At 45.5% G+C, this 15,384-nt stretch overlaps 1 protein-coding gene across 2 annotated transcripts in view; it reads right to left on the bottom strand.

Annotated features, from left to right (window-relative positions):
* Positions 1-15,384, bottom strand: part of LOC132763093 (vascular endothelial growth factor receptor kdr-like) — a 290,667-nt gene that overhangs the window by 166,021 nt on the left and 109,262 nt on the right. For both annotated transcript variants that reach the window (XM_067471671.1, XM_067471670.1), the window contains exons 5-7: positions 8,734-8,896; positions 4,971-5,107; positions 229-394 (exon numbers count right to left, since the gene is read on the bottom strand). In XM_067471671.1, coding sequence (XP_067327772.1) covers positions 229-394; positions 4,971-5,107; positions 8,734-8,896 — 466 coding nt within the window. The remainder of the gene's footprint in view (positions 1-228; positions 395-4,970; positions 5,108-8,733; positions 8,897-15,384) is intronic.

The raw sequence follows: 15,384 nt of genomic DNA, 5'->3' as shown, positions 1-15,384 counted from the left end.
AAAAGACAGAAAAACTCTCAGAAAAGCATTTTGAATGGACGATCTCAATCTTGCAGTAGAAACTGTTTGCAAAATAGCAACGAAGCATTAAATCTTTACTTATTTCATCCTTCCATGAAATAAGGTTGCACAGAAGGATGAAATAAGTAAAGATGTAATGCTTCATTGCTATTTTGCAAACGGTTTCTACTGCAAAATTGAGATCGTCCATGTCGAAGCCCTCCTTACTATATACTGCGACAGTGACGGCAGCCGTCAGATCTCCACGCGTTGTGTTGAAGACTTTGCAGGTGTACTTTCCCTTGTTTTCCAGGGTCACATTGTGGATGGTGAGGTTGCTGGAGCCCTTGTACACAGGCTTACTCTTGTCCAAAACTCTCGAAGCATAGTAGTTCTAGAAGAAGGACAAAGACAAGAAACAAGGAGGGGATGAGCTTGGCTCGATATCTCTATAATAGAGTTATATTGTGCCCTCGTGCCTCCCTAGAAGACACCTGGAGACATTATAGACTTCATCCCACTGAACATGTCAAGTGTTTGGAAGAGTAGGTTTACCATACAGTTCAGGCATAGTCTGTCTTGAAATGAAATGGATGATTTTCCGACCTCCATCACATACTAGCAAACTATCCATTTTATTCAAGAGCTCTCAGTTACCACCCACTGCCCCTTCCCCATTTTCTTTGTGAAAAGTAACACCTCCCCAAAGTCATTTCCTAATAGGTTCTATCATAAAGACATGGAACAAGTTTATTAAACTGCAAAAACTTTGTCTTTCCAGGAGGGACATCCTGCTATTGCACTTTTTGCTCCAGTTTTTCAATGATCCTCCTCTTCTCTCCCCCCCCCCCCCTTCCCTGTGTTGGAAGAAGGAAGGAAGGAGGGAAAGTAGGAGGCAACACATGCATCACACAACACACAGAAGGGAGGGAGGGAGGGAGGGAGGGAGGGAGGGAGGAAGGAAGGAAGGAAGGAAGGAAGGAAGGAAGGAAGGAAGGACAGAAAGTAGGAAAGGAGGACATAACACATGGCACACACAGCACAGAGAAGGATGGAAGGAAGGAAGGAAGGGACAGAAAGAAGGAGAGAAGAAGGAGATAACACATAGAACACACAACACAGAGAAAGAAGGAAGGAAGGAAGGACGGAAAGAAGGAAGGAAGGACAGAAAGTAGGAAAAGAGGACATAGCACATGGCACTCACAACATGCAGAAGGAAGGAAGGAAGGAAGGAAGGAAGGAAGGAAGGAAGGAAGGAAGGAAGGAAGAACAGAAAGTAGGAAAGGAGGACATAGCACATGGCACTCACAATATGCAGAAGGAAGGAAGGAAGGAAGGAAGAACAGAAAGTAGGAAAGGAGGACATAGCACATGGCACTCACAATATGCAGAAGGAAGGAAGGAAGGAAGGAAGGAAGGAAGGAAGGAAGGAAGGAAGGAAGGAAGGAAGGAGAGGAGAGGAGAGGAGGAGAGGAGAAGGAGATCACACATGGCACACACAACACAGAGAAGGAAGGAAGGAAGGAAGGAAGGAAGGAAGGAAGGAAGGAAGGAAGGAAGGAAGGAAGGAAGGAAGGAAGGAAGGAAGGAAGGACAGAAAGTAGGAAAGGAGGATATAACACATGGCACTGACAACACACAGAAGGAAGGAAGGAAGGAAGGAAGGAAGGAAGGAAGGAAGGAAGGAAGGACAGAAAGTAGGAAAGGAGGACATAACACATGGCACACACAGCACAGATAAGGAAGGAAGGAAGGAAGGAAGGAGAGGAGAGGAGAGGAGAGGAGAGGAGAGGAGGAGAGGAGAAGGAGATCACACATGGTACACACAACACAGAGAAGGAAGGAAGGAAGGAAGGACAGAAAGTAGGAAAGGAGGACATAACACATTGCACACACAGCACAGAGAAGGAAGGAAAGAAGGAAGGGAGGAAGGAGAGGAGAGGAGGAGAGGAGAAGGAGATCACACATGGTACACACAACACAGAGAAGGAAGGAAGGAAGGAAGGAAGGAAGGAAGGAAGGAAGGAAGGAAGGAAGGACAGAAAGTAGGAAAGGAGGACATAACACATGGCACTCACAACACACAGAAGGAAGGAAGGAAGGAAGGAAGGAAGGAAGGAAGGAAGGAAGGAAGGAAGGAAGGACAGAAAGGAAGGAAGGACAGAAAGGAGAGGAGAAGGAGATCACACATGGCACACACAACACAGAGAAGGAAGGAAGGAAGGAAGGAAGGAAGGAAGGAAGGAAGGAAGGAAGGGACAGAAAGAAGGAGAGAAGAAGGAGATAACAGAACACACAACACAGAGAAGGAAGGAAGGAAGGAAGGATGGAAAGAGGGAAGGAAGGACAGAAAGTAGGAAAAGAGGACATAGCACATGGCACTCACAACATACAGAAGGAAGGAAGGAAGGAAGGAAGGAAGGAAGGAAGGAAGGAAGGAAGGAAGGAAGGAAGGAAGGAAGAACAGAAAGTAGGAAAGGAGGACATAGCACATGGCACTCACAATATGCAGAAGGAAGGAAGGAAGGAAGGAAGGAAGGAAGGAAGGAAGGAAGGAAGGAAGGAAGGACAGAAAGTAGGAAAGGAGGACATAGCACATGGCACTCACAACATGCAGAAGGAAGGAAGGACAGAAAGAAGGAGAGGAGAAGGAGATAACACATGGCACACCCAACACGCAGAAGGAATGAATGAATGAAGGAAGGAAGGAAGGAAGGAAGGAAGGAAGGAAGGAAGGAAAGAAGGGGAGGAGGAGGAGGTAACACATACACACACAACACAGAGAAGGAAGGAAAGAAGGAGGGAAGGAAGGAAGGAAGGACAGAAAGTAGGAAAGGAGGACATAACACATGGCACTCACAACACACAGAGGGAAGGAAGGAAGGAAGGAAGGAAGGAAGGAAGGAAGGAAGGAAGGAAGGAAGGAAGGACAGAAAGGAGAGGAGAAGGAGATCACACATGGCACACACAACACAGAGAAGGAAGGAAGGAAGGGACAGAAAGAAGGAGAGAAGAAGGAGATAACAGAACACACAACACAGAGAAGGAAGGAAGGAAGGACGGAAAGAAGGAAGGAAGGACAGAAAGTAGGAAAGGAGGACATAACACATGGCAATCACAACACACAGAGGGAAGGAAGGAAGGAAGGAAGGAAGGAAGGAAGGAAGGAAGGAAGGAAGGAAGGACAGAAAGGAGAGGAGAAGGAGATCACACATGGCACACACAACACAGAGAAGGAAGGAAGGAAGGGACAGAAAGAAGGAGAGAAGAAGGAGATAACAGAACACACAACACAGAGAAGGAAGGAAGGAAGGACGGAAAGAAGGAAGGAAGGACAGAAAGTAGGAAAGGAGGACATAACACATGGCAATCACAACACACAGAGGGAAGGAAGGAAGGAAGGAAGGAAGGAAGGAAGGAAGGAAGGAAGGAAGGACAGAAAGGAGAGGAGAAGGAGATCACACATGGCACACACAACACAGAGAAGGAAGGAAGGAAGGGACAGAAAGAAGGAGAGAAGAAGGAGATAACAGAACACACAACACAGAGAAGGAAGGAAGGAAGGACGGAAAGAAGGAAGGAAGGACAGAAAGTAGGAAAAGAGGACATAGCACATGGCACTCACAACATGCAGAAGGAAGGAAGGAAGGAAGGAAGGAAGGAAGGAAGGAAGGAAGGAAGGAAGGAAGGACAGAAAGGAGAGGAGAAGGAGATCACACATGGCACACACAACACAGAGAAGGAAGGAAGGAAGGGACAGAAAGAAGGAGAGAAGAAGGAGATAACAGAACACACAACACAGAGAAGGAAGGAAGGAAGGACGGAAAGAAGGAAGGAAGGACAGAAAGTAGGAAAAGAGGACATAGCACATGGCACTCACAACATGCAGAAGGAAGGAAGGAAGGAAGGAAGGAAGGAAGGAAGGAAGGAAGGAAGAACAGAAAGTAGGAAAGGAGGACATAGCACATGGCACTCACAATATGCAGAAGGAAGGAAGGAAGGAAGGAAGGAAGGAAGGAAGGAAGGAAGGAAGGAAGGAAGGAAGGAAGGACAGAAAGTAGGAAAGGAGGACATAGCACATGGCACTCACAACATGCAGAAGGAAGGAAGGACAGAAAGAAGGAGAGGAGAAGGAGATAACACATGGCACACCCAACACACAGAAGGAATGAATGAATGAATGAAGGAAGGAAGGAAGGAAGGAAGGAAGGAAGGAAGGAAAGAAGGGGAGGAGGAGGAGGTAACACATACACACACAACACAGAGAAGGAAGGAAAGAAGGAGGGAAGGAGGGCGGGAAGGAAGGAAGGAAGGAAGGAGAGGAGGAAAGGAGAGGAGGAAAGGAGAGGAGGAAAGGAGAGGAGGAAAGGAGAGGAGGAGCGGAGGGAACACCTGAAAGACAGCGCAGAAATTGGGTTGTTGTAGGTTTTTTGGGCTGTATGCCCATGTTCTAGAACAGGGGTCCTCAAACTTTTTAAACAGAGGGCCAGATCACAGTCCCTCAAACTGTTGGAGGGCTGGATTATAATTTGAAAAAAAAAAACATGAATGAATTCCTATGCACACTGCACATATCTTATTTGTAGCGTGAAGACACTTAAAATACAATAATTAAAATGAAGAATAATTTTAACCAATATAAACTTATTAGTATTTCATTGGGAAGTGTGGGCCTGCTTTTGGCTGATGAGATAGGGTTGTTGTTGATGTTGTGAGTCGTTTCAGATTTAGGTGGACCTTGAGTGAGGGCCTTCGTTTGAGGACCCCTGTTCTAGAACGTGGCCATACAGCCCAAAAAACCTACAACAACCTAGTGACTCCAGCCTTTGACAATACATAGCTCAGAAATTATTGCTTTCCTGACATGAATCTGATTCAGGAGACGTCTGGAGATCTGAGTCCATGGCACTTGGCAATGACAATCTCCAAGCTTGCAGCAGACAAAAGACTAAAGAATTCAAGCTACTCACGCTGCTTCCAGGGTCTGTCCATACAATTGGGATCCGGCCGTTGTACTTCGTCTTGGCTTTGCACTCCAAGTGAAGGGTGTCTCCTATGAGAAGCTTCTCAGGGGTTGCTGTCAGAGTCAGGTTCCAGATGTCATTCTCTGAAAGAAATAAAACTATCCATGGTCAAGACTCTGAATAATGATAAAGACCTACAGAATGATACTGGAGGTCGAGATTTCTAGAAAGGTGTTTTCTAGACCCTTCAACTTGACTCTGTGGCCAATGACTGGTGGAAGTTGACCACAGAATCACTCTGCAGAATTTAGAGATAACTAGAAAGGTGTTTTGTCTATTTGTGCTCATGCTACCATTTGAGGAAATAAAGCGAGGTACAATAATAATCTATATAAATAAAAATGTAATATTCGTTTGTGGGATTAACAGAACTCAAAAACCACTGGGGGAATTGACCCCAAATTTGGACACAAGACACCTAACAACCCTATGTATGTCCTTCACTCATAAAAACACTGAAAAACATAGCAGAAGGGACTTAAAAAGCCCCCAAAAAGCTAAATGACGAAAAAATAAATGACAGTTCAGAAAAAAGGAAGAAAGAGGGAGGGCCGAAACAAAGGAAGGCCGAAACTAAAACAAGTCAAACCCGCATTTTGGACTTTAGGAGAGCCAATTTCCAAAAAATGAAGGAAACACTGAGCAACATTCTGTGGACACAGATACTAAAAGACAAGGGAGTTACAGATGGATGAGAATTTCTCAAGAGTGAAATACTCAAGGCACAATTGCAAACTGTGCCAACAAAGAGAAAAAAATAGGACAAGTGCAAAGAAGCCAGAATGGATGTCCAAAGAACTTCTAACTGTGCTAAAACACAAAAGAGACATGCACAAGAAATGGAAAAAGGGAGAAATCACCAAAGAAGAATTCAAACAAATAGCCAACACCTGTAGGGAAAAGGTCCACAAGGCTAAAGCACAAAACGAGCTCAGGCTTGCCAGGGACATTAAAAACAATAAAAAGGGCTTCTTTTCTTATGTCAGTAGAAAAAGGAAAAACAAGGAGGCGATAGGGTCTCTTTGAGGAGAAGATGGGGGCAATGCTGACAGGGGATGATAGGAAAAAGGCAGAACTACTTAATGCCTTCTTTGCCTCGGTCTTCTCACAAAAAGAAAGTCATCTTCAACCTCAGCAAGATGGAGTGGATGAGGGATTAGAGGACATCTACAAACCAGTAAAGGTGGTCCCAATGGTGATCGGCACATTGGGTGCAGTGCTTAAAGACCTTGGCCTGCACTTAAAAACAATTGGAATTGACAAAATTACCATCTGCCGCCTACAGAAAGCCACCTTAATGGGATCTTCACGCATTATTTGCCGATACATCACACCATCCTAGACACTTGGGAAGTGTCCGACGTGTGATCCAATTCAGCAGCCAGCATAGTATCTGCTGTGGACTCATCTTGTTGTGATTCAAATAATAATAATAATAATAATAATAATAATAATAATATCTAGGAAATGTAGGTCCTTCAGCATATTTCCATGGTCAACATCTGGTGGGAGCTGTCCACAGAATTGTACTAGAGGATCTAGAGATAGAAATGTGTTCTCTCTAAGAAACTCTAGGTCCTTCAACATGAGTCTACGGCCAACATCGGGTGGGAGTTGACCAAAGAATTCAACTGGAGAACCTAGAGATGAGAGAAGGAGGATTGCTAGGTCTTCAGTGTGACTCAATGGTCAACAACTGGTGGGAATTAACTGGAAGACCAAGAAAATCCTAGATGTGATGAAGATATGATATGTGGTTTGAATGAAATTGTATGAAAAAAGTTTGGTGGGCATTGACGTTGAGTTTTGGAGTTGTAGTTCACCTACATCCAGGGAGCAGGAGGAGGGTTTTTGGTAGGAGGATTCGCCCTCTGTTTCCAGAAAGGAAGAGAAGGACAGGCAGAGAGATCTTCAGCCTTCTCTGCCAAAGGGGTTCCTAAGACCATCAAAAATATGTGGTCTTTGGTGACCCCTCTGATGGTCTTTGGTGACTCCTCTGAAAGCCCTCTCATGACCCTCCTCAGGGTCCCGACCCCTAGGTTGAGCAACACTGTTTTAGATAGATACACCCTGTGTTATCTACACAGAGACTACTTCAAATCCTATCTGAAACTGGATTGATATGCAAAGTACCTGTATGCTGAATACATGAAGTTTGTGAGTAAACTAACTATGTTACTTTTAAAAAAGTTTATTTATTTTTGTCTCTTGAGAACATTATAGTAAACCAACATGTTTTAAGGAAGAGTAGATGTTTTTGGGCAACTAAGATGAACTTTTCTGAAACTCTGCTGAATAAATATGTGTGTTTTGTGCACTGGCATATCTTTGTTCCTAGCAGTTCAAAGACATCAGTTTAACATCTGAGAAACCTAATTGCCTTGCATGAATGTCATTTTCCCAAACGTTTATGGCATCAATGTATTGTCGAAGGCTTTCATGGCTGGAATCACTAGGTTCTTGTGGGTTTTTTCGGGCTATATGGCCATGTTTTAGAGGCATTCTCTCCTGACGTTTCGCCTGCATCTATGGTAAGCAATCCTCAGAGGTAGTGAGGTCTGTTGGAATTAGGACAGTGGGTTTATATATCTGTGGAATGGCTGGGGTGGGGCAAAGAGGTCTTCTCTGCTGGAGCTAGGTGTGAATGTTTCAACTGACCACCTTCATTAGCATTTGAAGGCCTGGCTGAGCCTGGGAAAATCCACAAGCATGTGGACAATTTCAACAAAAAGGAAGAGACCATGAAAATGAACAAAATCTGGCTACCAGTATTAAAAAACTCTAAAATTACAACAGCAAAACAGCAGAGAGGAAACAATCAGGCACATCTTAACACCTCTCAACAAAAGATTTTCCCAGGCTCAGCCAAGCCATCAAATGCTAATGAAGGTGGTCAGCTGAAACATTCACACCTAGCTCCAGCAGAGAAGAGCTCTTTGCCCCACCCCAGCCATTCCACAGATATATAAACCCACTGTTCTAATTCCAACAGACCTCACTACCTCTGAGGATGCTTGTCATAGATGCAGGCGAAACGTCAGGAGAACTGCCTCTAGAACATGGCCCTATAGCCCAAAAAAACCCACAAGAACCTAACTCTCTTTTGTATTGTCGAAGGCTTTCATGGCTGCAATCACTGGGTTGTTGTAGGTTTTTCCGGGCTATATGGCCATGTTCTAGAGGCATTTTCTCCTGACGTTTCACCTGTATCTATGGCAAGCATCCTCAGAGGTAGTGTGAGGTCTGTTGGAAGTAGGAAAAGATATATAAACCCATTTTCCTAATTCCAACAAACCTCACAACCTCTGAGGATACTTGCCATAGATGCAGGCGAAACGTCAGGAGAAATGCCTCTAGAACATGGCCCTATAGCCCGAAAAAACCCACAAGAACCTAGTTTATGGCATCATTTCTCAAAAGGTTGTGACTTATAACAAGGTCATGCCTTTCCAAAGATCATAAAATCTTCAAAAAGTCATGGCGATTTCAATTTTCTGAAATTCTAATGTTTAAAAAGGTACTTATGACACAGAGAGAATGATTTAATCAAATCTAAGAATAATCAAATGCACAAAGTCAAACCTATGAATCACCAAATGTAATTGTGGGCAATCTCAGCGTCCCGAAGCCAGAAATTTGGAGACGGGAGGGAAATATTATTTGCAGAGTGCCATTCTTGAGCAGAATTGTTTTTCCAGATGCCACTCACCCACTTTCTGTGGGAGGTAATAGGTGGTGTACGTCTTCCCATTGACGGTGGCCACGCACTGGAGCATGGTGCTGAAGAATTCAAAGGAGGGCGAAGTGATGAGAAAGCCTCTTTTGGGATCCCATTCCTTCTTCACGTAGCTGAATGTCACTGGGAAAGTATGCTAAAGGAGAAGAAGATATCATCATCATCATCATCATCATCATCATCAGTTACCCACCTCTCCTCATGGCTTGAGTGGATTACATTATTACTATTATTAATTATTATTATTATTAATTATTATTATTATTATTATTATTATTTGAAACACAACAAGATGAGTCCACAGCAGACACTCTGCTGGCTGCTGAATTGGATCACATGTTGGACACATCACACACTTCCCAAGTGTCTAGGACTTGACAGATTAGATCTTGACAGATTAGAGAGATGGGCCAAAACTAACAAAATGAAGTTCAACAGGGACAAATGCAAGATACTCCACTTTGGCAGGAAAAACGAAATGCAAAGATACAGAATGGGGGACGAGGCCTGGCTGGAGAGCAGTACGTGTGAAAAAGATCTTGGAGTCCTCGTGGACAACAAGTTAAACATGAGCCAGGAATGTGATGTGGCGGCAAAAAAAGCCAATGGGATTTTGGCCTGGATCAAGAGGAGCCTAGTGTCTAGATCCAGGGAAGTCATGCTCCCCATGCTCTATTCTGCTTTGGTTAGACCACACCTGGAATATTGTGTCCAATTCTGGGCACCACAATTCAAGAGAGATATTGACAAGCTGGAATGTGTCCAGAGGAAAGCGACTAAAATGATCAAGGGTCTGGAGAACAAGCCCTATGAGGAGTGGCTTAAGGAGCTGGGCATGTTTAGCCTGAAGAAGAGAAGGCTGAGAGGAGATATGATAGCCATGTATAAATATGTGAGAGGAAGCCACAGGGAGGAGGGAGCAAGCCTGTTTTCTGCTTCCTTGGAGATTAGGACGTGGAACAATGCCTTAAAACTACAAGAGAGGAGATTCCATCTGAACACGAGGAAGAACTTCCTGACTGTGAGAGCCGTTCAGCAGTGGAACTCTCTGCCCCGGAGTGAGGTGGAGTCTCCTTCTTTGGAAGCTTTTAAGCAGAGGCTGGATGGCCATCTGTCAGGGGTGCTTTGAATGCAATATTCCTGCTTCTTGGCAGAATGGAATTGGACTGGATGATGGCCCAGGAGGTCTCTTCCAACTCTTTGATTCTATGATTCTATGATGATGATGATGATGATGATGATGATGATGATTATAAGTAGTAGTAGTAATACTACTACTAGTAGTAGTAGTAGTATTTATACTCTAATTTTTCTCAGTGTAACTAACAATGAAAACTATAATTAAAAGCATAGTTCACATGCATAAGCAAAACAAAGGACCATATAAAATACATGTATTCAAAAACACAGAGCAAAGATAAAAATACAGTACCGATTTGAATAAAATGCACATTTAAACACCCCCCCCCCCCCCTCGACTTAAGTGCAGGCAACTGTGATTGTCGGGAAGGTAAACTTTCACAAATGTCACTCTCATCAAGAAGAATGAATAATGTAACTCTTTTTTCCCCCCTTGGAAATGGCACATTTCTTTAATGGATGATTTGTAAGTATGATTGATGTGGTTTGGAGAAAGAAAAAATACTCGTGGGTGTGTTTTTTTCTGGTGCAGAAATGAGCATCTTCCACGCGGAAATGGTCCCTGTTTTTTATCATTCATAGAGCATTATAAAATTACAGCTCCAACAGTTGTATTACTTCTGTTGGGCGCCACAATTCAAGAGAGATATTGACAAGCTGGAATGTGTCCAGAGGAAGGCGACTAAAATGATCAAGGGTCTGGAGAACAAGCCCTATGAGGAGCGGCTTAGGGAACTGGGCATGTTTAGCCTGAAGAAGAGAAGGCTGAGAGGAGATATGATAGCCATGTATAAATATGTGAGAGGAAGCCACAGGGAGGAGGGAGCAAGCTTGTTTTCTGCTTCCTTGGAGACTAGGACGCGGAACAATGGCTTCAAACTACAGGAGAGGAGATTCCATCTGAACATGAGGAAGAACTTCCTGACTGTGAGAGCCGTTCAGCAGTGGAACTCTCTGCCCCGGAGTGTGGTGGAGGCTCCTTCTTTGGAATCTTTTAAACAGAGGCTGGATGGCCATCTGTCAGGGGTGATTTGAATGCAATATTCCTGCTTCTTGGCAGAATGGGGTTGGACTGGATGGCCCATGAGGTCTCTTCCAACTCTTTGATTCTATGATTCTATGATTCTATGATTCTACTTATTCTAATTTCATCCATTGCATATAATAACATCTCCCATGTTGTTTAACATCTACATGAAGCCGCTGGGAGAGATCATCCGGAATTTCGGGGCACGGTGTCATCTGTACGTGGATGATGTCCAACTCTGTCACTCCTTTCCACCTGCTACTAAGGAGGCTGTCCAGGTCCTGAACCGGTGCTTGGCCGCTGTGACGGTCTGGATGAGGGCGAACACATTGAAACTGAATCCAGACAAGACAGAGGTACTCCTGGTCAGTCGTAAGGCCGAACAGGGCATAGGGTTACAACCTGTGTTGGATGGGGTCACACTCCCCCTGAATACACAGGTTCGCAGCTTGGGTGTGACCCTGGACTCATCGCTGAGCCTGGAACCCCAGGTTTCGGCGGTGACCAGGGGAGCATTTCATAGAATCATAGAATCAAAGAGTTGGAAGAAACCTCCTGGGCCATCCAATCCAACCCCATTCTGCCAAGAAGCAGGAATATTGCATTCAAATCACCCCTGACAGATGGCCATCCAGCCTCTGCTTAAAAGCTTTCAAAGAAGGAGCCTCCACGACACTCCGGGGCAGAGAGTTCCACTGCTGAACGGCTCTCACAGTCAGGAAGTTCTTCCTCATGTTCAGATGGAATCTCCTCTCTTGTAGTTTGAAGCCATTGTTCCGCGTCCTAGTCTCCAAGGAAGCAGAAAACAAGCTTGATCCGTCCTCACTGTGGCTTCCTCTCACATATTTATACATGGCTATCATATCTCCTCTCAGCCTTCTCTTCTTCAGGCTAAACATGCCCAGTTCCCTAAGCCGCTCCTCATAGGGCTTGTTCTCCAGACCCTTGATCATTTTAGTTGCCCTCCTCTGGACACATTCCAGCTTGTCAATATCTCTCTTGAATTGTGGTGCCCAGAATTGGACACAATATTCCAAATGTGGTCTAACCAAAGCAGAATAGAGGTGTAGCATTACTTCCTTAGATCTAGACACTATGCTCCTCTTGATGCAGGCCAAAATCCCATTGGCTTTTTTTGCCGCCACATCACATTGTTGGCAGTTAAAACTCGTAATGCACTAATGCACTAAAATTTGCACAGTTAAAACTCGTGCGCCAGCTGCGCCCATACCTTGGGAAGTCTGACTTGGCCACGGTAGTCCACGCTCTGGTTACATCCCGTTTAGACTACTGCAACGCTTTCTATGTGGGGTTGCCTTTGAAGACGGCTCGGAAGCTTCAACTAGTCCAACGCTCGGCAGCCATGATTCTAACAGGAGCGGAACGCAGGGAGCATACAACCCCCCTGTTGCGCCAACTCCACTTGCTACCAATTGCTACCGGGCTCGATTCAAAGTGCTGGCGTTGACATTTAAAGCCCTAAACGGTTCCGGCCCAAGCTACCTATCTGACCGCATCTCTGCCTATGAACCCACCAGGACTTTGAGATCTTCCGGGGAGACCCTGCTCTCGATCCCGCCAGCCTCACAAGCACGGCTGGACGAGAGATAGGGCCTTCTCGGTGGTGGCTCCCCGGCTGTGGAATGCCCTTCCTACAGACATTAGATTAGCACCATCTCTAATGGTATTCCGCAAAAAAGTAAAGACCTGGTTATTTGTGCAGGCGTTCGAATAATTAGTGCAATGATTGGTGATGACATAGGAATGGAACAATGCATGACGAATCTGGATCGTGTTTTTAGTGATGAGACGCTAGTGATTGGTTATTATAATAATTGTGTATTAACTGTGTATTAGATTAGGTCGTTAACTGTTTTTATATTAGTGCATTGAATTTTTGCTGTTTTTTGTGTGTTGTGAACCGCGGTGAGTCACCTCCGGGCTGAGAACTGCGGTACAGAAGCAAAGTAAATAATAAATAAATAAATAAATAAATAAATATTATAATCTATTTTCTAATTGTTCATTCACAATTCCCTATTGAAACAGCTCCACTGGCTGCTGATAAGTTGCTGAGCCAAATTCAAGGTGCAGGTGATGACCTATAAAGCCCTAAATGGTTCGCCAATTCCGCGATCGCATCTCCCTCTATGCACCGGCACGGACACTAAGATCCACCAGGGAGGCCCTCCTCTCACTCCCACCTCAGTCTCAAGCCCGATTGGTGTGGACGAGAGAGAGGGCCTTCTCGGTGGTGGCCCCCTCCCTCTGGAATGCCCTCCCCAAGGAGATAAGGCTGTCCCCATCCCTCACCTCCTTCCATACGAACTTGATGTTGCACTCCAAGACAGGAATAACCCTCTGACTTTAAAAACACCACACATTGAATAGGAAAACAATCCTTTTATTGAAGACTAGCTGTCCCCTGCCATGCATTGCTGTGGCCCACATGGGGGTTCTGTGTGGGAGGTTTGGCCCAATTCTATCGTTGGTGGGATTCAGAATGCTCTGTGATTGTAGATGAACTATAAATCCCAGCAACTACAACTCCCAAATGTTAGATTCTATTTTCCCCAAACTCCGCCAGTGTTCACATTTGGGCATATTAAGGATTCGTGTAGAGTTTGTGAATGTTTCAACTGACCACCTTCATTAGCATTTGAAGGCCTGGCTGAGCCTGGGGGAATCTTTTGTTGAGAGGTGTTAACTACACAGAGAAGCCATTGAAATCCACAAAGCACGTGGACAATTTCAACAGAAAGGAAGAGACCATGAAAATGAACAAAATCTGGCTACCAGTATTAAAAAAACTCAAAAATTACAACAGCAAAACAGCAGAGAGGAAACAACCAGGCACATCTTAACACCTCTCAACAAAAGATTCCCCCAGGCTCAGCCAGGCCTTCAAATGCTGATGAAGGTGGTCAGTTGAAACATTCACACCTAGCTCCAGCAGAGAAGAGCTCTTTGCCCCACCCCAGCCATTCCACAGATATATAAACCCACATTCCTAATTCCAACAGACCTCACTACCTCTGAGGATGCTTGCCATAGATGCAGGCGAAACGTCAGGAGAAAATGCCTCTAGAACATGGCCATATAGCCCGAAAAAACCCACAAGAACCTAGAGAGTAAACAATCAGGCACATCAAATCACCTCTCAACAAAAGATTCCCCCAGGCACTTCCAAGCCATCAAATGCCAATCAAGGTAGTCAGTTGAAACATTCACACCTAGCTCCAGCAGACAAAAGTCCTTTGTCCCACCCTGGTCTTTCCACAGATATATAAACCCAATTTCCTAGTTCCAACAGACCTCACTACCTCTGAGGATGCTTGCCATAGATGCAGGTGAAACGTCAGGAGAAAATGCCTCTAGAACATGGCCATTAGGCTTGGGTGATCCATGGTTCTAAATGGTTCTAAAGTACTTACAAAACTAAAGTTCTGGTGGTGAAAATTTCAGAACTCTAACAAAACTCTCAAAATTTCATAATAAATGGCAGTTCCTAATTGGTTCTGTCATTAAAATCACCAATAATGAAATAGTAATTAAATTTTGAATGTTTTGTTAGAGTTCTGAAATTTTCACCACCAGAACTTTAGTTTTGTAAGTACTTTAGAACCATTTAGAACCATGGATTGCCCGAGCCTAATGGCCATATAAGCCCAGAAAAACCTACAACAAACCAGACCTCACAACGTCTAAGGATGCCTGCCATAGATGTGGGTGAAATGTCAGGAGAGAATGCTCCTGGAACATGGCCACACTGCCCGGAAAACTCACAACAACCCAACATAACTGTATGGCCATAGCGACACATAGTTGTGGGATGCAGTTTCTTCAGCAAAGACCAAGAAACTACTCATGATCCTCCAGTGTAACACTATGGTGAATCCTGAGCCCCCCCCCTCGCCCACCATCCGCAAATCGAGGGGTGAGAGGAAGCTCAAGCACCGGACCCTCGACGGAGGGGAGGCGAGCTGAAAGAACTACAGAGAGCCGAAAAAAAGGGAGAGGGAGAAGACACACCCGCCGCCATCTTATCCCGGCCTACCTGCGGCCTGCTCGGCGCTCAGCGCTGCGGCTTCACTTTCATCGCCGGCGCCGCCTGGATCCCGGGCCTGGCGGACAAACCGCCGCTGTCGCCGCCGCCGCTGGCCCCATCTCCATCTCCGCCGCTGTCGGGGCGACTGTTGCCGGAGCGGCTGGACCGCCGCCATTTTCCGGGGGCACCGCTGCCGCCGGCCGCCGAGGGGCCGAGACGCCGCAGGATTGCTGCCGCCGCCAGGTCGCCGCCGAGGGGGAAGGCTGAACGCGGCGGAACGTCGCCGCCGAACTGCTCCATCGCCACCCCACCGCCACCCCACCGCCAGCTGCCGAGGGGAGAGGCCGGGTGCAACCTAGCCCAACCGGATCACGCCGCCGCCGGCAGCCGAGGGGAGAGGCCGGGCGCA

This window comes from Anolis sagrei, chromosome 10 (genome assembly GCF_037176765.1).
Source record: "Anolis sagrei isolate rAnoSag1 chromosome 10, rAnoSag1.mat, whole genome shotgun sequence".
Classification (NCBI taxonomy): Eukaryota; Metazoa; Chordata; class Lepidosauria; order Squamata; family Dactyloidae; genus Anolis; species Anolis sagrei.
Note: the sequence above shows the minus strand (reverse complement) of the source record. Positions and strands in the feature narration are given on the sequence as shown.